The sequence below is a fragment of the Neopelma chrysocephalum genome, unplaced genomic scaffold, assembly GCF_003984885.1.
Source record: "Neopelma chrysocephalum unplaced genomic scaffold, ASM398488v2 Primary Assembly neopelma1_45, whole genome shotgun sequence".
In the NCBI taxonomy this organism is placed as follows: Eukaryota; Metazoa; Chordata; class Aves; order Passeriformes; family Pipridae; genus Neopelma; species Neopelma chrysocephalum.
In genome coordinates, this window is record NW_020897704.1 from 8,383,239 (window position 1) to 8,406,547 (window position 23,309).

General features: G+C 34.1%; 1 protein-coding gene across 2 annotated transcripts in view; it reads right to left on the minus strand.

Annotated features, from left to right (window-relative positions):
- TBC1D22A (TBC1 domain family member 22A) overlaps nucleotides 1–23,309 on the minus strand; it is a 152,988-nt gene that overhangs the window by 12,347 nt on the left and 117,332 nt on the right. Inside the window, exons 12-13 of one of the 2 annotated variants that reach the window (XM_027679260.1) lie at nucleotides 15,045–15,140; nucleotides 3,152–3,343 (exon numbers count right to left, since the gene is read on the minus strand). In XM_027679260.1, coding sequence (XP_027535061.1) covers nucleotides 3,326–3,343; nucleotides 15,045–15,140 — 114 coding nt within the window. In that variant the 3' untranslated portion in view covers nucleotides 3,152–3,325. Of the gene's footprint in view, nucleotides 1–3,151; nucleotides 3,344–15,044; nucleotides 15,141–23,309 lie in introns of those variants that run through there. The other variant, XM_027679259.1, reaches the window with a different exon arrangement.

Genomic DNA, 23,309 nt, shown 5'->3' on the forward strand with positions numbered 1-23,309 from the left:
ATTTCTCCCTGGTGTTGGCTTCTTACACCCACTGGGTTTTGTAGAAATTCAAATTGCATTAAGAAAAGGTTTGTTGCCTTCAGAGATTCAGAGAAAAGCCTCAAAAATTCTGTCTGAAGGGGTTATCCAAAGAATCAAAACCACACATAAACCAAATGGGCTTTAAGGACAACATTATACTCAAATTCATTTTCTTCAGAGAATTGGACTTTTGACAAAATTATTTCTTTTATAATGAATAAAATGCCATTTTTTTAAAAATAAATAAACATGACCAAAAGGTGTTTAAGGGTACGGTCAAAACTGTACTAACAATTCTAATGGATAAACACTTCAGTGATGCATTATATGGTATAACATAAGTGTTTGATGGTCTGGTTACCGATGGTGATGACATCCCTCATCTCTTCCTTAGCAGGCAGATGAGAGGAAGAATTCCTGTATTTATCACAATAATCTCCTAGAAAGGAAACTATAGCACAGCTTGGAAGATGTGGCCTTTTCTCACAGAAGAGAGTAAAGACGTCAGCTCCATGAAATATAACTTTCAGAGGTATATTAATGCTGGCAATTTCAGTTCGCTCTAACAGGCTTGCCTGTGAGCTGGCAATTACAAAGCAGCTCCGTGCTATGCTCCGTCATCTTTTCTCAGGGATGGCAATATTTAAGAAAGGATGTGGTAGAGAACAACAGCTATTAAGGATTTCAGATGCCCCTGTTTAACCTGCTGACCTATGCGGATCAGCACCTGAAACTAAGCAAGATGTGTAAGAATTGTGAGGAAAAAAAGTTAACACAAAGCTTTAATGAATCAGCTCCTGAGGAGTGGATGCAACCACTGTAATTTGCTCAGCTAACAGCAAGAAAATGCTACTGTGAAGAAAATGAATTAGGATGGGATAAATGGGAGCTCTTACTATATTTGCAAAGGGATATCTAATGCAAAAAAACACTACAGAGAGCAAATGAGCTGTCATTTGCAAAGACTTCACTCTTTATGGCAATTGAAAGAGCTAACTAGGAGGCTACAACAGTAATAGTAAATCTGCTATAATGGCATTTCTGGAAAAAATTTAAATCTGAGTTGTTTACAAGTAGATGACAAAACAATAGGCATTTCAGTTCTTATTATTCTTACTGTCTTTTAGTTGCAATGAGACAATTTTGTTGTAAGATAGCAAAATCTACATGTACCAGCATTTAGGAAACCATAAGAGAGAACAGAAAATTGAAAGAAAGAAAATTAATCCTCCTCCATCTGCTTGTCTCAAAGAAGGGCATATGTCATTTCATCCTATTATTTAGCTCATACTCCAAAAGCTTCTAGTTCCTCTTTGTTCTCTTATCGGTAGTTTTGATTGAGTTTGGTTGTCAAGTGTACAGGCTCCTGTGATTTTAGTCTTCTCCAGGGTTACACACTGATAAGGCCAATAACTGATATCGTTATGCAGCAGTTTCTGCTAAAGAAATAAACATGGAAAGAAAACAGTTTTCTTTGTAGAGAGATGTCTTCAGTGACAGCTCTGAATTACTAACTAAATGGAAGCCCTGCCAGTGCATTTAGTTTAGCAGGTCACTTAAATTGCTCATGACGAACAAGAATTCTTTCTTTGTTCAAGAAAATACTTTTATATTGAAATGGAGAAAATGCAGAAATTTCTTCGTGGTATTTACTGAAAATAAATAAAAATATTTGTTGATGAGAGAAAAATACCTTACAGGAATCAGAAAATGCTTTTTCTAGAAACTCACAGGACAATAAAATCAGATTTTCATTGTGTGGAAGATTTGATTTATAACTTGGATAGTAACAGCAGCTCTGTGAAGTACAAGCCATAAAGAAAGGCTTACAGGAAATCTCTCCAGATTGTACACACTTGGCATCACATCCTTCCCTTCTTTTAGCAGGAGTCAGACCAAACACAACTCTTGACAACACGTGAAGCTTAGGGGGGACCCCAATTCTACAATGTGTCCCTCCCAGCGCGCTAAACGCACTGCTGGATCTGTAAGGAGTTTAGTCCCAGCATCCTCAGAGCTGTAGAGCTTTGAACAGAAAATATACATGCATTTCTTTTTACTTCATATAGGCTTCCACAACAAGGAAGGACACAACTCATAGGCAGAACAAAATGAACTTGCTTCTAGAGTTCAATTATGTTATCGTACATGGTGATAAAAATTCAAAATAATACGGAGAAAAAGCAGCGAGTACTCAACAACTATTAACCCTTTTTTAAACAAAATAGCGCTTTTCCTCTGCTACTAGCCTTTACAGAGAATCACAATTTTTGACACCTTTTACCACAGCAGTGTTGTTCTAACACTGTGTTCTTCTCAGTTGGTAAGGATAACTAAAAATTACTAGATACCAGAATGTTTAGGAGGCATTTGTGTAAAGGCAAAAACATTATGCATGTTTTAGAATGATGATTGTCATTTCAAAATTATACTCTAAGGCCAAATCATTCTCTAATTGTTTCAACAACTGTGAGAGCCTCAGATGTTTTCTGTACCTATATATGATAGCAACCATGTATGTCAGTGGCAGTATTATTTGTCAGATACACAACACAAATTTGGGGCTGGTTCCTACAGTCACAGATGATACTGCCAGGAAAGACCATTACTTATCCTGGTCTGACCTCTTGTGTGGATAATAGGAACTAAATCTAAACTTTTTAAATTCCAGGAAAAACATCAATTTGAAATCTTTAAGAGCTGCAGAAATTCATAACTTACTTTGTTAGTATCTTGGGATTTTTTTCATATCAAATTTCTCAATATTAATCAATTCACCTATTGGTTCTCTTTTTGACAAATTATTATTTCTAATACTTCAGTCATTCTCTCTGAGTCCTCTCTATGTCTTTGACTTAAGATATCAAAACTAGAAGCAATATTGCCAAAGAAAGAAAACCAGCAAAAGGCAAAATAAACTCTTAGGTTCATTAATTCAAGGATCCAATCACTCCCAGGTGTCACAGCATCACTCTGGGAGTTCATGTCAAGAGAGTTGTCAGCATTGCCAATCCTACGGATCTCTTTCAGAGCCACACATCTCTGGGTACAGTCTCACACTCCAGAGGTATAACCTATTCCAATTCTCCTTTATTTGCAAAAATTTTTCATTTGACTATATCAAAATACAGCTTGCCTGAAGAGGTCAACTGAACAAGAGAGTCAAGGTTTGTTTATTAACTGCTCTGTTCTCCTCACTTTGTCAGAATGGTAAATCTGTGTCATCCACATATTTTCATTATGCACTACTTTGTTAGTGGAAATGCTGAATAGCATCATGCCAGTTACTGACTTCCACAGATGCTCACCAGACAAGCCTCCTCTGGAACAAGACTAACAAAAAAAATATTTTTTTAGTCTTCCTGGTACAATGCTGTGTTATATTTTTGTTGATACTGTTAAAAGCTATTTAAATGTACAGAAAAAAATAAACCACAGCATGAAATTGTTATTTTGCACACTTGCATCTATCAATGTTAGTTCACTTTTCAAAAATAAAGATAGAAATGAAGCTGTTAGGAATGACCCTGGGAAGAAAAAAAAGTTTCATATGATCTTAACTGATAGTAAGGAAACTGGATAAGTAAATAGAGTAATAATTATTAGAGCGATATTAATTATAGCTGACAGAATTTAATACTTATAATTAAAGCTGTATCTTTACTGTCTTCATGAACATATTATTTTATTCATGGTGTCTTCTGAGATAGATAAACAAAAATTGTCACAGATACAGGAAGCACTTACATGTTACAAGATTGCCATTAAAATCCATAGAGGAAAATTAACATAGAATTATTTTTGCAGATAATATTAATAATTCTTATTACTATTGTTAGCTGGACACACTGTGGTCACTGTAAAACCACAGTCTCTTTACAGTATTGTCCTCTGATATGTTGGAGCTTCCCTATTTACAGTCTCCCAGAAAATTAGGAAAAGCTTTGGATACTCTACCCACAAAGAGAACAAGCCCATTAATAGCAAGAGTCGTGATACAGCTGCAGATATATTAACAAAAATTAATTGAGTATTCAAAATCTGCATGGAGGCAAAAATAAATATCCAAGACTATCCAAATAGCCAAAAAATCCAAAATAATTTTAATTGAATTTCTTTCTAAAGAAACATAAATAAAGGCAATAAAATGACAAATTTTTTCACTACAGTTTCAGATTCATGACCTACAGTGTCTCACTTACTGGTGAGCGATCATGCTGCCACAAGGGAAACGATAACACACTCGGCAACACTGAGAAAGGACTGAAGGCTGAAACAGCATCCTTTCAGCCCCAATGAAGCATAAAGTCAGGCTACTTACGATGACTGGAACCACTTCAACCCTAATACTACCTCATTTACTTTCTAACATTCTGTTGAGATAGCAAAGTTGCAGTAAGGATTTGGAAAGCCACAACAGTCCACTGCTGATTCATGCTGTTACTACATTATATTTATGCTGCTATCACACTACTTTATGATGGGAGACTTCATTTTGGTCAGAGCCAAAGCAGATGGTGAACTACATGTTAAGAGGAAACAACACTAGCTTGCCTATATTAAAATATATAAAGTCTACATATATCGGGTGAAATTAATTCTAGTCATAAAGAACCATTACAAGTTTCAGATATAGTCACACAGAACTCTATTTCAATGATAAGAGATTTAGCTGTTATTCACATGAGGGTAAATAGAGCTGCAAAAGATGCACTGTAAGAAGAACGACAAAAATCCAAACTACGGTATTCCTGAAGATATAAAGAACACACATGGCTAAATACAGACTCTTTGGATGAAAGAAAAATAAAAACTCTCATTACTGTCACAATATAATTGTTATCCTCACGTGATCACTAGCTAAATCTTTTATTTGGCAAAACATGCCTGTATGTTTGTATAATCATTGAAATAGAGTTCTGTGTGACTTTATCTGAAACTTGTAATGGTTCTTTATCACTAGAATTAATTTCACCTGATATATGTAGACTTCATATATATGCAAGCAAGCACGTGTGAAGCTTCAAGTACTGCTCTTCAGCTCAGGAATAAGTTGTTATCCATCATTAAATATCTTATGTGTGAATGCTTTAGGATCCCATCAGAATACCTGGACCCAAAAATTAGAGTTTCCGTAACAGTGTTCAAAAAGAAACCTCCTTTAAAACAGCAATGATTACACTACATTCAGACCAGGCCAGTCTCATTCATTCAAAATTTGCATTTGTTATTCATTTTTGTTGCTACATCTGGGCCTATTTATTGGGTGGCAGTTCATTCTGCAAGGACAAGTCTCAACAAAAACAATCACAGAAGGGACATACAGCCATATTAAATACTTTCCTGCAATTAAAACAACAACAACATTAATGAAAATGAAAAAAAGCACTTCATCTAGCACAAATTTCACCAGGCAATGTCCATTAAATATTGAGAATTAATTCCTGGGGCATATATGAATAGCTGACCAATTACACCATAAGGTTAATGGGTTCAATCTAATCACATTCAAAATATGCAATTTTCAGGGAGCATAATGAAATAAAGACTCTTGTAAACTGCAGAACTTTGCAGATATGCAACACTAGGTAGTCAGCTTTACAAGACGAAAGAGTTAGGATCCTAGTGTTTTTATGATACCCAGAGTTCAAGACAGAAATTATTACTGTGTCATTATTGCTGGAATGATCTCTGAAGCTCTACTTTCAGGTAACTCTCCATGTCCTCTCTGTTTTGCAATCTTTCCTATTTCCTTCTTCAAGAAATTCTGATTCTGAAGAAACTGGTCCCTTGGTCAGGAACCAAGTGATATGTTGGTAATACCCTTTTTTTTAGGTTGCTCTGCTAATTAGTCACTGCAAAATGGGTAGTAATTGAAAGGTTTAAAACCAATCAATTATTGGCAAGAATATACAAAACATAGTATGATTTTACAGAATAACTGTAAGTTATAAAAATGCAATCTAGGTTACACTCAGTTACAGGAAAAGGATAAAATTAATTAGTAACCAAGAGTTAAAGTTATCTTCCTATTACAACCACAAGGACACATTTCCTACAGAAAAAAAAACAAACTAAACAACACAAACAAACTGTATTCAAATCTGTAACACTAAATTCCTTAAACTCAAATAATAAGAACAGAGTTGTACATAAAGGCAAGGGCTTGGGATTCTCTCAGGAGTCAAATAACTGTCCCAAAGATGGAAGGCTTGCTAAAGGAGCAGATATTTTTTCCATGAAAACATTCAGAATGTAAAGGGATCTTGCAAGCAATATGAATTGTATAAACACTATGGTCCACAGTTTTTCTCCACACGACAGCAAGTTTTACAAGTGGAAGTATGTTCAATATCTCTTTCCCTCTATTGAGCAGTCTCCACTGCATTTGCCCCTGGATGCTGCAGAGCTTCCATCCCTCCTCCTTACTGGCAACATCTCTGGTAACAATCACTGCAAGAAACAAGACTCAGGCTTTCAGGAAACATTCAAATCTTCAAGGAAGTCTTTACGGAATATTTAATATTCGGATCATTAAATGTAGGATTTCTGTCAGTGCCATGTTCCTTTGTAATTAGTGGAATGAAATAAATATTTGCAGAGGGTAGGGCGAGATCAGAAGTGACTGATTGGCACTTAGGCCTTTCCACTGACTGCAAATGTAATTTAAAAGTGACTTTATTTCTAATTTAGACCTGACTCCCAGGATTCGCTTTCTTTCATTAAACCTTAAGCCTAGGTATATAAGGTAACACATTTTCAATCTCACTGGTCTCTGTAACATGAATCATATCTACATATAGTATTTGTACTGAACCATGCACCTGGTTAACACCTTTTTTGTTACTTAGAAGATTAATATTGAAAAATAAGGAAGACGTAAGCTAATATCACACATAATTGATTTAGAAAATAGAAATGACTGCTCACGTCATATAGTTGTTTCGTTTTCGTTTTTTTGAAGGACACAGAGAAACAGTAGTTAGAACTCTGTCCTACTAATATATGGTATAATGAACTCAATTGTCAAATACACTAAATCTGTTACTAAAAATTTTGTTCTGCATGAAAGAAGGGGTAGAAGTTAATGAATTGCAGTGTATTGTATCCAAGCACAAATCTGCACTTGCAGTGCTTACATTTGAAATTTTTAATTTGATGTATCATCTAAAATTGCAACATAGTCCCTATCACAAAAAGCCAACTATTCATATAGGAACTAATTTGGAACTAACTGAAGAAAAACGCTGATGAAATCCAATGTTTGAAATGGCATGAACATTCACATGGAAGAAAACACAGAATATTCAGGATTATAAATTACTATATCCCTTTTTGAAGATTTTTGTTTCAAACAGTAAACAAATGTAAAAGTATTACACATTGATACTTGTGTGTAATGAGTCAAAATATGTCTCCAAACTGTTCTGACGAAAGACATAAGTTCTAAGACCTTTGCTCTTCAAGCATATACTTGCAAGAAAGAGTAGCTGGCATTCACTGCAAAACACTTCTTACATCTTACACATTTCCTCTAGAAAGAGCCACTGCAGCTTTTACAGTGAAGTACCTTGTTCCCTTTTAGATACTTTTAACTAATGTGCTGAGGTAGAAGGCACTTGCTACTATGTCCCAGTACCTTGATTTTCAGATTTGTTAAACTCCTGAGTAATAAATGACTTGGTAAAAGCCATGTGCCTTGGAATTACACTTAAAAAAGGTTAGAGTAAAAATGAAAAAAAAGTTACTAAATCTCAACACTCATAACAAAGATTACAGTTATAAATATTTATAAAAAATGAAGAAATTGAGAAGATATATTTATCCTACTTATATCAATATTGAAAGCTAAAGACTCTTGTCCTATTTCTTATCACCAAGGTTTTCAGCTTCCTACTTTTCATGCTGCATTCCATATAAAAGTTCTACTGATAAAGTATCTTGACCCTGTGGAGCTAATCTCCTTCAGGAAGGATTTTGAAAATGTCTTCCTGTTTTGGCAAACCTATTTCATTACAAAAAAATATAGACAGATTTCCCTAGATAACTCATGGCTGCAGTAATTAGGTATTCCAGGAGTTGGCTTTGCTCAACTGCTTTGGAGAGAGCAGGGCTTTGTTTCACTGACTCCTGTGATTTCTTTGATAATATTAGACTAGTTCATATTACAAAGTAACTCGTGAGTTTCAGCAGCAAATACATATATTTAAGCTACTTGCAATTCAATACCACTGTACTTGCAATTTTACTATGTACAACAGTTCCAAATATCTTGAGGAGTAAATATGACTTCTGGGAGAGAACTAGATGGAAAGAGGGCAACACAAACAGGTGCACATTCCAAATTCAGATATTACAAAATTTATCTGTGTTACTGTAATCTGTTAAATATTTTTAAAGTACCAGGCATGAGTATTATTACTATAGACTCTTGGCCTATAAACTCAAGCAAAAGAAAGAAAAAGAGGTGAATTTAGGTGTAAAAATATGCACATGGCTAGCTGTATGAAATGTAAATAAAAAGTGGGGGTTTTTTGTTTGTTGCTACTTTTTTAATGATTTTCATTCTCAGCTTTGCACATTAAAGCCAAGCTTTGAGAAAAAACTACATATAAAATAGGAAAAATAGGCCTACAATCTCACCAAAAGAGAAAGGAAAGCCACACTGAAACTTTAGAGATAAGTAAGGGTAGTGTTAGGATTTTTATTTCCTTTTCCGTCTTTCTTAGGTCATTTTTAGTGTACTACATAAACCGGTCAGAATCTTCCAGTAACTTCTAGACAGAGGGCAAGTCCACCTCCTGGTACAAGGCAAGCACCATTAGTTTCTCCAAGTTAAAAGAAGGACGACATACAGTTTATCTTTTATATTTCAGTTGAATATTAAAATTTTGCAATAATAAGTTCTGTGGGACAAAACTTATATTTCTAAGACTGCATGTCAAACCATCTCCGTGTTTACTTTACAATATACTCACATGTGAAGTCAAGATATTCATGATAATCAAAATATGCTGAAGTTTTTGATGAAGTTGAGGAGGGTTGTTAACAGATCAGTTAACCCTTTTCCAGTCACATCATTCTCTGTTTATCAAGCACTTTGCGTGCAAAAATAAAGTCAGTACTTTTATTATTGTAAATTGGCTCTTCAGAACATAAATGATTCAACAATGTTGAATCCCAGCCGTCTGCTACCAGTACTCAGAGATTAAGGAGCAATCGCACTTTAGATTGCTAGCTATGATGTTCAAAGTCTAAAACAGCAGAGATCCCAGTTTCTTGCCAACACATGACAACATATTGAACGTCTTCCAAAAGTGCTCTCAGCAGGGAATAAAATCACAGTAATGTTAGAAGACAAGCTCTTTAAAGTTAGAAAGATTTCCATGTTCACTCTCCTTAATTCTTTACAGGTTTTAGTACATTCACAGAAAAGACCCGCTTAGGTTCCATACACAGAAAAGTGAGGGTGCAGGGTCCAGAACCACAAAATCATCTAATCATAAAGCTCACAGTGAAGGAGGGCAAACACTCCTCTTAATCAAAAAACTAATCCTTTCAGAAACATTTTTTTTCCTTTAATTCAGAAACATTTATTTTTCCTGCAGTAGCAATGGAAATTAAATTTCTAGCAAAGTACACACCAAGAAGCTAAATTAAAATATATTTATTAGTTATGCCTCATATAATATGAACAGAGAACTCCTGTACTTTCATGCAGAAAAAGTAACTATTTAAAAATTTACATTATAAACTAGGTACAAAATCACAAAAGATTAATGAAACCTGTAATACTGTAGTTCAGTGTAAAAAGATAGAAAAAAATCACATTTCTGATATCTGACATGTTTCTAGAGTAGATAATTGCTAGGAAGGATATTAATATTAAACTTTTTAAATGAAAGCCTGTTACTTATATACACAGCAGTATGAATTGGTCTTCTAAGCATCTTGTTATTCAGCATATATCTAAATTTTAATAATTTTAATAATGCACAATTGTGCATGCATTCACTTTGGTAATGAGGTGAATAAGGCTTACTTCCTAGTACTTATCTAAAATAATAATTAAACAATAATTATTTTAACTACTATATAAATCAGAATAAAGCACAGCCACTATTCTGAAGATTTTATGGCTCAAGTATAAAACAAGAGACAACAAATTCACATAAAAGTAAAAAGAAGCAACAAAAAACTATTCAATGTGACTGTGCTATTAACAGATTCAAGTCTACATGTCAAATCTATTCTGGGCAAAAAACCCAGAACTTAACAGAAGGATTTAAAGAAAAGTAACTGAATACGTGCATTAGGTGCTCCATTTAAGTAAGGTGGTCACCTGGGAGACAGCACAGATACTTTCTTGAGAGCTCAAGTGCGTGATGAGGCTCTCTCATCACTGGCTGATAAACTGGTAGTCAGCATCTCAATGCTGAATTTGAGATGACATGCAAGGTGTCAGTATTAGTCCATTAAATGCCTTGAAAGACAAAGTGTCTTAAGTTTTCCTTAGTGCTACAAAGGAAAGGGAGCTAAGGGAGATGCAAAGCAAGAAAGTAAGAAAAAATGGTGGACTGAAAAATGATCTTTACAGCTTCTTTGCAGTCTGGGTGAATGTAATTGAAGTAAAAATGCACTTGTCAAGGAAAAGGACACTGCAGTAATAAAGATGTGAGTTGATGACAGCATGGGTGAAAATGTCTGTTAGACAGACAGAAAAGCCTATATCTTAGAATCATGAATAAGAAAAGACAGATTCCTTACCACAGCATATTGAATATATTTTTACAGCTCAGCTATGTCAACAAATGATAACTTACTTAAACTAGAAATTTGGACTAAATCTAACAAATAAACCAGTATCCGTCTAACTATTACTTACTTAATAATAGTTACTATTATCTTATATTCAGTTCAACAGCTGAATCCGTCCCTGAAGACCTGTATCCTTACAAATCTCTCAGATATCTTGTACGTGACACCATTAAACTCAACAGTTATATTTTCTATTAATATTTCAATTCTAAATATGCTTAAAATTGTGCTTGAATATTTTATCACTTGAGAGCATCAACCATTCATATCTCTCAAGAATTCAGGAGAATTTTGGAATTATGGCTGTAGGTAGGAAAATGAATAAAAGTAAATCAAAGTCTAAGACATGCTGATAAGTAGAAAGGTTTTCATTACTTGCATGTTTAATTACTTAAGCTTAGATAGTAGAAACTAAATGAATTTCACATTTCTCATTCACAAGGCATACTTTATCACATTTTTAAAAATTGTATTTTTATCTATATTAAACTTACTGCCTTTTTTCTTTTTTTTTTTAATCTGATATTAATATGGAACCAGTAAATTAACACAGAATATTTATACCATCAACAGAAACATCATAAACCAAGTATGACCTGTTTGATTCTATAAAACATCACATCAGTTACAAAGGAAAATCTGAGGCAGGATCAAAAGGTCTTCCATTTACTGTCTGCACATTTTGTTCCCTGCTCCCCCACATGTGAAGTATAAATTGCTAATCTGAAATATGAACAGAGCTACAGAACTACCCAAACTAGCTCTCTGTACCTGGGTTTGTAGGGTATCTTGTCTAGGTAAAGAAGACTCTTCCTAGAAGTGAGAACTGTGAGAGAATAACAAGTTCTAATGAAAACTAAAAAACCCTCACACTTTTCAATAATATTAATCTTTGATTACATGATAACATGTAGGTTTAGTTTCACTGCTATCAAAAAGTGACACTGTGGAATTTGAAAATTACATGTAATAATTTTTGCCCTCGTTACATAGCACTGCATCACACAGCTCGTTGCATTAAGTAGTAAATTCCAAAATGGGATCAAAGCTTCCTAGAAAGATTAAGCAGCAGGAAATGCAAGCAACTATAAACTCCTAGGAAAACAAAACCATTTGACACTTCCCCCCTCTTCCTAAAATCAGATGTTTTCTCTTGGGGCACTGGAGTTTGATATAGTTGTTCTCTGTTTCCACTGTATGTTACAACAGTCTGGCAGGAACAATTTATAAGGACGTGGAATGGAGAAGTGGTGTGGAATTTTCTCTGAAAAGCCAAGAAGTCCCAGTTTTCATCAGGCAGAAACATGGGAAAACTTCTACACGTAACGCAAATTGCTTGAGATTTATATATAGAGCATCACCTTCCTCCTCACTTGTCCTTGGTAAAACTTACATTAACCTGCAAATCTCACATTTCAGATGAGATCTACACTGATATCTTATACTTAACCAAATAGATAGCAGTGAGAGCAATAACTTGTTCAAATTATTCAAAAATGACAACTTCTATCATGACTTATCACCCTACAGTGAAAAAATGATTTTTTATGTTATTTGAAACATGAAAAATATGGCAGAGAATCAACACAGTTTTATATGCTTGTGTTGCAAGTGTTTATATATACACCTGTTTAGGTACATACATGTACAGCTATAATATATACATATAATATAGATACATGAATATTTGAACATTGGAGGCCTGAGTTGGAACCTTTATTTCTTCCTCTATTTCCCTCCCCAAAACTTACTTCTGTTGATATCTTAATATTTAATTCTACAGATACAAACCAAATACCAAGAAATTTTCAGGTCATATCACTCTATAGTATGAGTCCAGTCAGCCTAACTTCTTTCACTGAAGAATTTCTTTCTCTGCTACACAACAATACACAAAAAAGCCCCCAAAGCAAGAATGACATACACATGGTGTCTGTAATAAGGAACTATTATTATTGAGGGACAAAAATTTGGTATATAAGTCAAGTAATCCGTTCATATGAGGAAGAATGAACTTCAAACTTTTACTGATTGCTTAGCTGCAGCAAGACACACTTACGAGAATGCTCTTAAAATATCTGTTTCCAAAGACTATTTTCTATCACTGTCCTGTCTGTAACATTACTGCTAATATACTTCATCAAATAGTAGGAATAAAAGTATTGCATAACCAAGTCCTTTAAAACTGGTCTTTGATTCAAAACCTGATCAGTGTCTCATCTGGCATATCGCCACGTCTGATGTTCTGGGGAAATTATTCTGACTTAAAATTCCTGTGAGGTTTGTAATTCTACTGAAAGAGGTCAAACAGACATGTAAAAGAAGAGCAGGAGTTTTCACAGCTAGTAGTAAAGAACCTGGCCCTCTGACTGACAATTAGGAGAGACCTCCTTTATTCCTGTCATACGCAGAAAAACAAATACAACACACACAATGTGCAAGAGAAATTACTATATGTATATGATTCTTGATACAGTTTACGGTATAAAAATCTTCTGCACAAAATGTACTATAGCTACGACTTCTCAATAATGTGAATTCAGTGCAATCATAGTACTCCAACAGCATATACTGAACTTCCCGATTTTCCAATGTAGTTTAAGTGCTTATTACTTGAGCTACTACTTTGAAGACTAGGCAATGATCTACAGCTATTATTAATGAAGCAGAAGAATAATGGATTTTATTCTTGCCTGTGGGACAGAAGTATCATTTAGAGAATTGATAACACTTTAGTCATTTTAAAAGGTCATGTTACACAATAAAGAAGGCCAAGTCGTTTAGTGATAACATATGACAGTGATAAAACTAGCACTGGTCTACAGATCCTCAAAATTACTAATTGCATTTCTATATTGTAAGCAAGCTAAAGCAGTCTGATAAATGTATTCCAAGTGTGTTTCTGATTTTTACACTTTAGAGTCTAGTTTACATAGCCTATAAAGAAATTAAACCGAAAAAATTACCTTAATTATTAAATAAGTAAACAAATCTGAATGCATGTAAGGACAACAAATCTTCATAGTACTATACCTTGGGATTATGTACTTAAAGCATAGTTGTAATAGATTCAGTAGTGAGGGGAAAATTATACTTTTTCGTGCAAGAAAACAACAGGAAAAATTTAACAGGAAGGATTAACAGTGAACAATTGTAGTTGAGAGGCATGGATATCAACATTAAAGTTGTTTTTGACAAAATACCCTAAACTGAGAAAATCTGATAGTGTTAGCAGGTAGTATAAATTAAAGCTGTTATGTTGTGCCCTTAGGGATTAATTTATTGTGAAGATAGGCAACAACAACTGAAGTACTCTGAATAAATCATTTTATGAAGAAAGATAAACTAGATTGAAGTGATGCACAAATTTGCACAATGGTTCATTTGTACAGGGCCGCAGAGTTCAGTCAGATGGAGAAAAATAAGCTGGTAATGGGCCATTTCCCCAGGGTAGGCAATGGTGGGGGCTTCACAGCACGGGTTGTTTACATTCAGTCTCCAAACAAGACTTTAAAGCCTTTCAGGCATTGAACGTGTTATCATAGGATAAAATCCAATATAAACATTTCTATGAAAGTGAACTGTCACCAGTTCATAAAAATAACTGAACTTCTACAGATGTATGCAAATGATTTGCCTACCTCGCATATTCAAACCCTCTTCTAAGCAACTTCCTGATATGCTCTTTGCTTGAAAAATGTAAGGTTTTGAAGTGTAGGGGCCTGAAGTCCTTTTACTTCCTACTGAAAAACAGTCTCCTTATTTTAAGAGACTGCTTGCCCAGCTTTTTTGAAAGAATTAACATGACCTTGTTAGAGAAAGCTGTTATATTACATAGATGAGAAATTATAAATAAATACTTCCGTGATGCATTTAAGATTAAAAAAAAATCCAATTACCTTTTCAGAAAATCTCTTTGTGAAATATCAAGGTAACAGCACCTCCAGAAATCATCTTCTCAAAGTCTGCCTCAGTTAAAACAAGATCCTTTTTTTCCCAGAGTGGACAAAGAAAACACATCTCCTACAGCTTATAGTACATCACTTCAGGCCCAACAGTTTTGGAGCAACTCTAACTAACAGTAAGACATTGTCAGTCTTGCTGCAATTGCTACTATTCCTCTTAAATTCATCCCCAAGTAATGTTAGGAAGGTAAATCTAAGAAATACCACCCTGTGCTTGAAAAAAATATTCCCCTCACTTACCTGAAAATCTTTCTCTTCCAGGATCTCTTTCCTCCACCTGACAAGGAAGGCAGCACAGACGTACAAATGGAAGTGAGAAAAACCCTCTGGTTCAGACTAGAAAAAATAAAAATATATCACCCTTTCAATACACAAATAATAATACTTTTGATCACCATATACTCCAAGGGTATTTTTATGACATTCACTACTAACTACAAATGTCAGCTATATCTGTCTCTCTTTGTATTACAAACATGCTTGCATTTCATCTATGCCAAACCTATTCATAGCTATTATCTATAACAGGGATGGAGGTGAGGTATGCATCCATTTCTCACATTTAAATTCATTCTTTACTGATGGTGCTTTCCTTTTCTGGTGTTACCCATTAGCTTATATATAGCATGAAATACTGTACTGTCCAGCTCAACATTGTGACATGAACATAATGCTTCATCTCCATTATTAGAAGCAAACTCTATTACCAGTAGTAGCTTTTGAACTATAAATTCTGCTACAGAGAATTATTAAGCATTTTAAAAATAAACAACTTGCTCTGTATTCAATTGAATTAGAGGTTTTCACTAAAGGAAAAAATCTATTCATTGTAACATGAAACATTTACAATTTACTTTTCCATTCAGATCTGCAGCCTTCGGTTCTAGTTCCAGTCAGCAGAATCTGTCACTTTATAAAATTCCCTCTAGAAATTAGTATTTTATAAGTATACCTAAGAGTCCAGAAATATTTGTGATCCTATTTTTAAAAGACATCACTAAGTTTTCTCATACTACCAAATCAATCTTAGCTTTTATTTTCTATACCACTGAGAACTGAAAAAATAATTATGATATTAAATTATCAATGCGATGACTGAACTAGTGCTATGTAAAATCTCATTTAAAAATAATAATTATAAAATTAAACTACACAATCTGGCAAATGTAGAGATATTTAAATGCTGATATCTATATAATTTACAAGATCTAGTTATAGCACTTTTAAAATATAGCAAGTTTTTTCATAGTCTCTGCTGGTATTTCAAAACTGCAGTTTACTCTTTAGAAAAATAGAGTATTGTGATCAAGTATAGTGAATTGAAACAACTTCTTATGTAATGCATAACACCTATAAAATATCTATTTTATTACTATTTAACCAAGAAGAACATGGTATTTAAAATATGTGCTAAAACTTCCCTGCTATCGTAAGGGGAGAAGGAAAAGTATTCCCCTGCTACTTTTCCTTCTCCTCTACCTTCATCTGATAAAAGAGCAGTGTACTACAAGAGGTTTGTACAAACATCTTGTTAACAGCTACAGAAACTACAGATCATCTGGTCCACCAAATTGGTAAGAATTAAGAAAAGAAATACTGCCAATTATTTGGAGGGAAGATTTAAATTTAAAAGTGTACTTGGAACTGAAAATAAGAATTAGCTAATTTTGGAAGCAGAGAAGATATATTTGGATCATAAAATCCTGTGATATGTTTCCTACTCTAGGAAAACACTCAAATAACATTGTAAAATCCCAGGAGAGAGAAAGCATATGGTAATTTTAACTAAACTCCCTAGAGTTTGTCTTAACCAGAAAAATCAAAGTAAAGTCCAATTTACAATACTGAAGTTAGCATTTTACAGAATCATGTACTCAGTACCGTTCTACTGAAAAATCCATGTCTTTTCCTTCAGTGTAGACATTTCTCTTGGGATGGAAAGTTAATATATATAAAAGCATAAAATAGTATCTCAAGAAGACATACTTGTAAGCCAAGTGCTGCTTCAACTTATCATGTCAGACACTAATGTGATAATATTTAAATAATCTAACACAACCCTGAAAAATGCAAGGAGCTAATTCTAAGAAAACAAACCTCCTCCTACCATATTGTGTAAATAAATTCACAGAACAGGAAGTATTTCTTTTAAATTCAGCCTTTGATAATATTTTATAAACTTTTATCTCTAAAATGAGCAAAATATTTTAAAATTTTAAAAATTAAGTATAAAAACAGTACTTGTGGTCTATTTTTCTCAGCCTGAACTGCAACCTCTTTCTCACTTTTAATACGAATTTTAAAAATGTCTTTTAATGTAGTAGCCTTTAATCATACATGAAGTTTCTATTTTTTTTGGATATACAACATAATCTTATAAGTGATCACCTTTCTTCAAATTTGGAAGGAAACAGGGAAGTAATGTCCAATGAAAACAGACTGTGTTTAAGTCCACAGTCTGTACAAGAAAACATCAACACACTTTCCAGAAGCCCACTCTGAAGTGTGAGCTGTCACCAGTGAAGACTTTCTGACAGAGCAAGAACCAGCCCAGTTCACCATTACATGATGAACTATGATCTGTGTGAACTATAGATCTACTTCAAAGAATGCGTAACTGAAAATCACGGCACCGGCCTGAGCATGTGTAATCAAACAGAAAAGCAGGGAAGAAGAGAAATGACCGTTGTGGGATGAAGGCAAACAAAAATGGATTGAGACTGCTGAACGCATAAACTAAAGTACAGAATTACTGCAGAGGGTAGATAAGAAAAAGTAAGACCATTTTTGCAGATGAAGAAGTAGAAAGACTGAATAGCCTATAGGCAGAAAAATTTCAGTTCAAATAACAATTGTTAATCAGGATATTAGATGTATTGGATTATATGTTACCCCACCTAAATATAATAAAGGTGTAGACTACTTTAATTACATGATATAAGCAAGAAAGAGAGAACTGAGAGGAACTTGGTTTCATAGTAATATATACTAATTCTTCTTACACCTCCTCACCCCTCCAATATTACATAATTTCTTGAAAAGCACATGGGAGAAGGAGACAGGTTTAAATAAATCTATCTGAAAGCAGCATTTTAACTTTGAAAGTCAATTTACAGTAGCTGTTGGCAAAATTGTTTATTTTGCTCTCTCTTATAGTGACTCACAAAACCACATTGCATAGGTAGTCAAATTAGATCATCAAAGTACTCTCTTTTTCTGATAATAACCTAAGATCTGATTTTAAACCTAAGAATTCATTCTATTATCACTTAATAAAGAAAATTCTCCCATAAAAAGTCAAGATAAATAACTTAAAAAATAATTAAAAGCAAAAATGCCCAGACCTGCAATACTGAAAATTGAAAATTTTTGTAAGGAACTATAGAAAAATTATCACGAATTACATAAGAACAAGTACTTTGTCTTGTGATTTTTTTGTTCAACTTTTTTTTTTCCACCAATGTAATTTTCTTCAGCTTTTTAAAATGAAACCAAATAGGTTTAAATATGCAATTCATTAGAGAAAAAATGCATATCCCCTACAGATTTAAAAATTCATCATGCTTCAGAGATAAGTCTAGGTACAAAGTATTTCCAATGGATAGTTTCAGACAGTTTTAGAAATTGAGTAAAACAGCTAATGCATAATTGCCTTTTCTAACACCTGCTACCTATTATACTTTTCCATTTGTAGCTTTTGGAGTTACAAACAGTTTGATCTCTAAATGTACAGAAATGCAGACTGCCAGCTAAAACCTATTTAAAATCAAGTATAAACAATGACCTTGATTTAAATATTTTAGTAAAAGATCTCAAGACAGATGTACAACCTTCTAGAAGACTTATTCTGAACATATTACAGACAATTCAGAGCACATTATCTAAGAACCATCTGTCATTATCAATAAAAATCATTTAGATTGTTAACATCACAAATATCTCATTGCCCTGCAAATGCTGTATCTCCTCTGCAGCTGAAATGGAAGGCATACTCTATATTGCACTTCCCAAACTTCTTGAATTAGACAATCACTGAAAGAATGCAAATTTTGTTGTATGACTAGACTGATTATTGTCTAGTCGGTGATTAGTCTAAGCTGCCTCCCACACCCTGGATAATTTAAGATTTAGGGAGGGTAATACCTCATGCTATTATATTTGTTGATAAAGTAAATACAATACATGATTATTATTTAAGTACTCAGTATAATTAAAGCTATGAAGTTTTGACAGGGTTAGGTATTAAACCACCACATTTCACACTCAAACAATGTCTCAGACACAAGGACTTCCAAACACTCAATGATTATGTACAAATAAAGCAACTTTAAGCACCTCCATTTCTTCTGCATTACAGAGAGTAGACAGTAGAGATGAAAGAGATTTAAATATTTTTGTCCAAATTATACAAGCAATCTACGGCAGAAAAAGAGAAAGAAGCCAGCACATGAACAGCAGGGAAAGTGGAATATGTTTTGCCTTTTCAATCAGCCAGGACCTTTGACTTCCTAGGCACAGACTCAATGCACTGTCAAAACTGAGACATGAAGTTCCAATCTGAGAAGAAACGCACCATGACCACAGAGAGGTCCACCACAGTAACTAGCCTGTCACCAGGAATGATCAACAGCAGATGATTAAGAGCATGGGAGAGCAAGTATATAGCAGTACCTCTCCAGAACACACTTCCAACTTTCAAAGATTTCATGCTCACATAGGTGTTAACGGATTTGTGTTCGCTTGTTTTCCTAAATCTTTTTGCAACTCTAAGCTTTTTGGTAAATCACTAAGTCCTGTGGCAAAGAATTCCAAAACACAAGTGCATGCTACATATCATGTCTGCTTTAAACCTAAGACCTGCTAGTTTCATTCAAAATAGTTCAGTTATTGCACTGAAAGAGTATGAATAATCAATTCCTGTTTACTTTCTTCAGTCCATTCATATTTCCTTCTCTTTTGTGGACTAGAATTTTTTTGTCTATTCCACTGTCCTTCATGTACCAGTTCCACCATCTTTGCTCAGCCTTCTTAAGCATCCTTTCCTGCAATTCTCTGATTTTGAAATAAGGTCCAAACTATATACAGCATGTAAGTTGCAAAAAGAACATTACTCTTGTAGCTGAATAATGCTACTTTTTTCTCCTTTTCTTTCCCAGTAATTTCTAGCCTTTGTTTTTTTTTTTCTTTTTCCACTCTTGACTGTTACTTGAGCTCATATTTTCCTCTTGTTCTTGACTGTAGAAAGCTACCTGGAAGCCCACAGTTATACTAATAAAGCTTGGATTTGTCCAAACGCACAATACCACTTTATACCTCTCCACATGAAATCTCACCTGTTATTTATGCCTGATTGTTAACAGCAACACGTGACTCATTGCTGTCCACCTCTCACCGTTACTACTCTTAATAACATGGTGTTGTCAGCAAACTTTGCTGTCTCACTTGCTCTTGTATCCCTTTTTAATCTCCTCAGTAGAAAGAGCTTAAGCCTCATGTCAAATTCTAAAAGAATGACGTTATATCCTTTAATTTTGAAACTTGTCTGCTTGTTCTTACTACCTGTTTTCTATCTTTCAGGCAATTATTCAAGGGCATTCCCTTGAATTCCACAGCTGTGTTTCTTCTTTAATAACCTTTAGTGAAGAACCTTCTTCACTGTTTTCAGCAATCTCAATATTCTACATCAACATGTGTTCACTGGCTCTTAAAGCTTTGTGAGGTGTGATTTCTCACCATAAAAATCATGACAACATTTTCTTAAAATGACATATTTAGTCATGGTGAAATAACATTATGATTAAGCTTAGAGAACACTGAATTGAAGTCAACCTAATCTTGTCATTCTAAAAGATCCTGGAATAGTTTGAGGACTGCAGCAATTTCCATTGTACACAGCAACCCACCAACTCAGGTAGGATCATAACCTTCTCCCACCTGTCAGTTTTACAGTCAGTTATATAATGAAATTTTGATTATTCAGTAGTGCTAAAATTTATATTTTAGTCATTATACATGTTAAAAAGCTTTTCACAGTTATATGTAAAAATAGGTATTAAACCACTTTTTTTTGCTGAGTGTGCACATTTTGGATTGTCTTCTGTCATTACTTTAGTTTCACTATGACTATTCCCAAGAGGATGATCCTAAAAGAAATAAGTGACCAACAGCACTTGTCTAAGATGAATCTAATCTCACAATAAACACAGCAATGAAATTGGATCTTTCATGTTTAAAAAAATAACAAAACCAAAATAGACCCTCACTTTTTGTAAGGTTTACAAGTAGCTGCTTCTAATGCAAACATCCATCAATTAACATGAAATTTATGGGTTGGTTTGATCTTTGCATTAAAAAAAATCTGATCCAAACACATTTCGTAGCACTTCAAAATCTGTAATGGAAAGTAACATTTCCAGGTCATAACAGTAAGCTAGAAGTACCTGTCACAGCCAAAATACAATGCAAAAATTATTATTTCAATCCTTAGAGCTCACTAAGTCCCTCATAGAAGAGCTATTTTAAGAAAACCTTTACAAGAACTGTGTTCACATTTCCTGATTCTGCTAGGCATGTTAAAAAAAATTATTTATTTTACAATGTTCTATTAGATTTGGTAAATTTATGCTGAAAAATACGTGAAGATCAGGTTTCATAACAATTTAGTAATTGGCCCCTCTGATTTAGTCAACACCAACTTAGCAACAGTTCCTAAAAGATGACTTGTGATATAAATCTCTACTGTGAAATCCCAGCCACGAAGAACATAGACCATTGCTGGATTTTTTTTGGATCAATATCTTGCCCTGTTAGAATGCTCCAGCTGGCATGCAAAATTCATGTTAAGAATATTAATCAATATCAGATACAAATGGATGCTAGTGATAATTTACCTGATTTATCTACTCTCCAACTGCTTAGTTTTAAGAAGCATCTTTCATATAAATCTCCACATTACCTCGTATTTTGAGAATGGAGTTTAAATTACTGCCCTCTTCACTTGCTAATATGCTCAATTCAAATACAATTCAAAATGTCAAGTGGGTATTTGACTTTTTTTTTCTTACCTTTTCCAGAATAAATTGGGGTGGGGGGGGGAGAGAAATCAATGTTTCTCATTTGGTTCATTTAAAGAATTCACCATGAAGTTTTTAAAGAGTTCAGTCATGACTAGGATGTCAAGCAGATTCTCACTCAATGAGGTACCTTCACATCCAATACAGAAATGTGATTTTCCTTTACAGCTATTTTTCTCCTCATGCATGGTGGTTTATTACCTTCACACACAGAAATGTTGCTCAATCTTAGCAAATGAATGGAGCTTCTTATGCAACTCCCCTACCATCCTTTCTTGAAGAATTGGGTATTTACAGAAGAAAGTGGAGTAATGCAGTCTTGTTGGAGAATGCCTTCGATACAAATGCGAGAAGATGCTGCACTGCTCACAAGGAGAACACTTTGCAACACTTATTTCCAAAACTACTTTGAAAAGAACCCAGACAGACACAGAAGCATTATGTTTAGTAAAACGATCAAAAAGCATAATGATTTCTTCTCTCTAATTTCCCATGTTAATAAGCTTCTTCTCATCTGCAGTGAAGAGTGACCATGAGTTGTTCTTTATACTTACTGGAGAAACTATTACTTAATCTGCTGCTTTGAACTTCTACAAAGCAAAGGCAAACAACTTTCATTTCACCTACTAGTTATGTCTATGATGAACATAGCAAAACCACGGACGTGGCAACATGAGCGTGAATTCTGCCAAAGATAGATCAATCGCTGCCATTTTAGATAACAACAAACAACATAATGCTGAGGGATGATATATAAACCCCAAATCTATTACACATATTTATGGCTTCTCAAGTAGAAAAAAACCTACTTTCTGTAAAGTTTACTTCTATGTTTTTAAGATCCGAAACTCCAAACTTGTTTGGTGACCAGAACAGGAGAACCAGCAGCAAGAACTAATGGAAATCCTCCAGGCTGATTTTAGTGCATTAACAAGTAACAGCCACGTAACATTATAAGCCCTCATCAATAACAATAGATAATTCACACTGTTTAGGTTTTAGAGAACAGTTGATTACTTACAGCTATACTTTCTTTCATTCACCACAGCTGATGTATTAGAGAACAAAGTATTTTGGTTAGAGCCATTAATATGGTTCCTAATTATCTTACCAAACCATGATGCAGTGTAATGACTCAAAGCAGCGAATCTCCATGTAATTAACACTGAACATCACTATACCCTTTACTTCCTCTAACAGCATGAAACACAACATACAATTAATTTTGTTTCTTGAATGCACATAAAGTTGAAGCCCACACTTATCTACACCCCTTAGTTCCAAATATTTTCCTCAGAAAAAGGCTTAGACAGTCAGATCATACAAGCTGTTAAGAGGATACGAGAAGAGACCACCAACAACAGCCTCTTCAAAAACTTCCACATGCTGGAAAAGTCTAACCCCCTAGCCATTTCCCAGAAAATTAACTTTG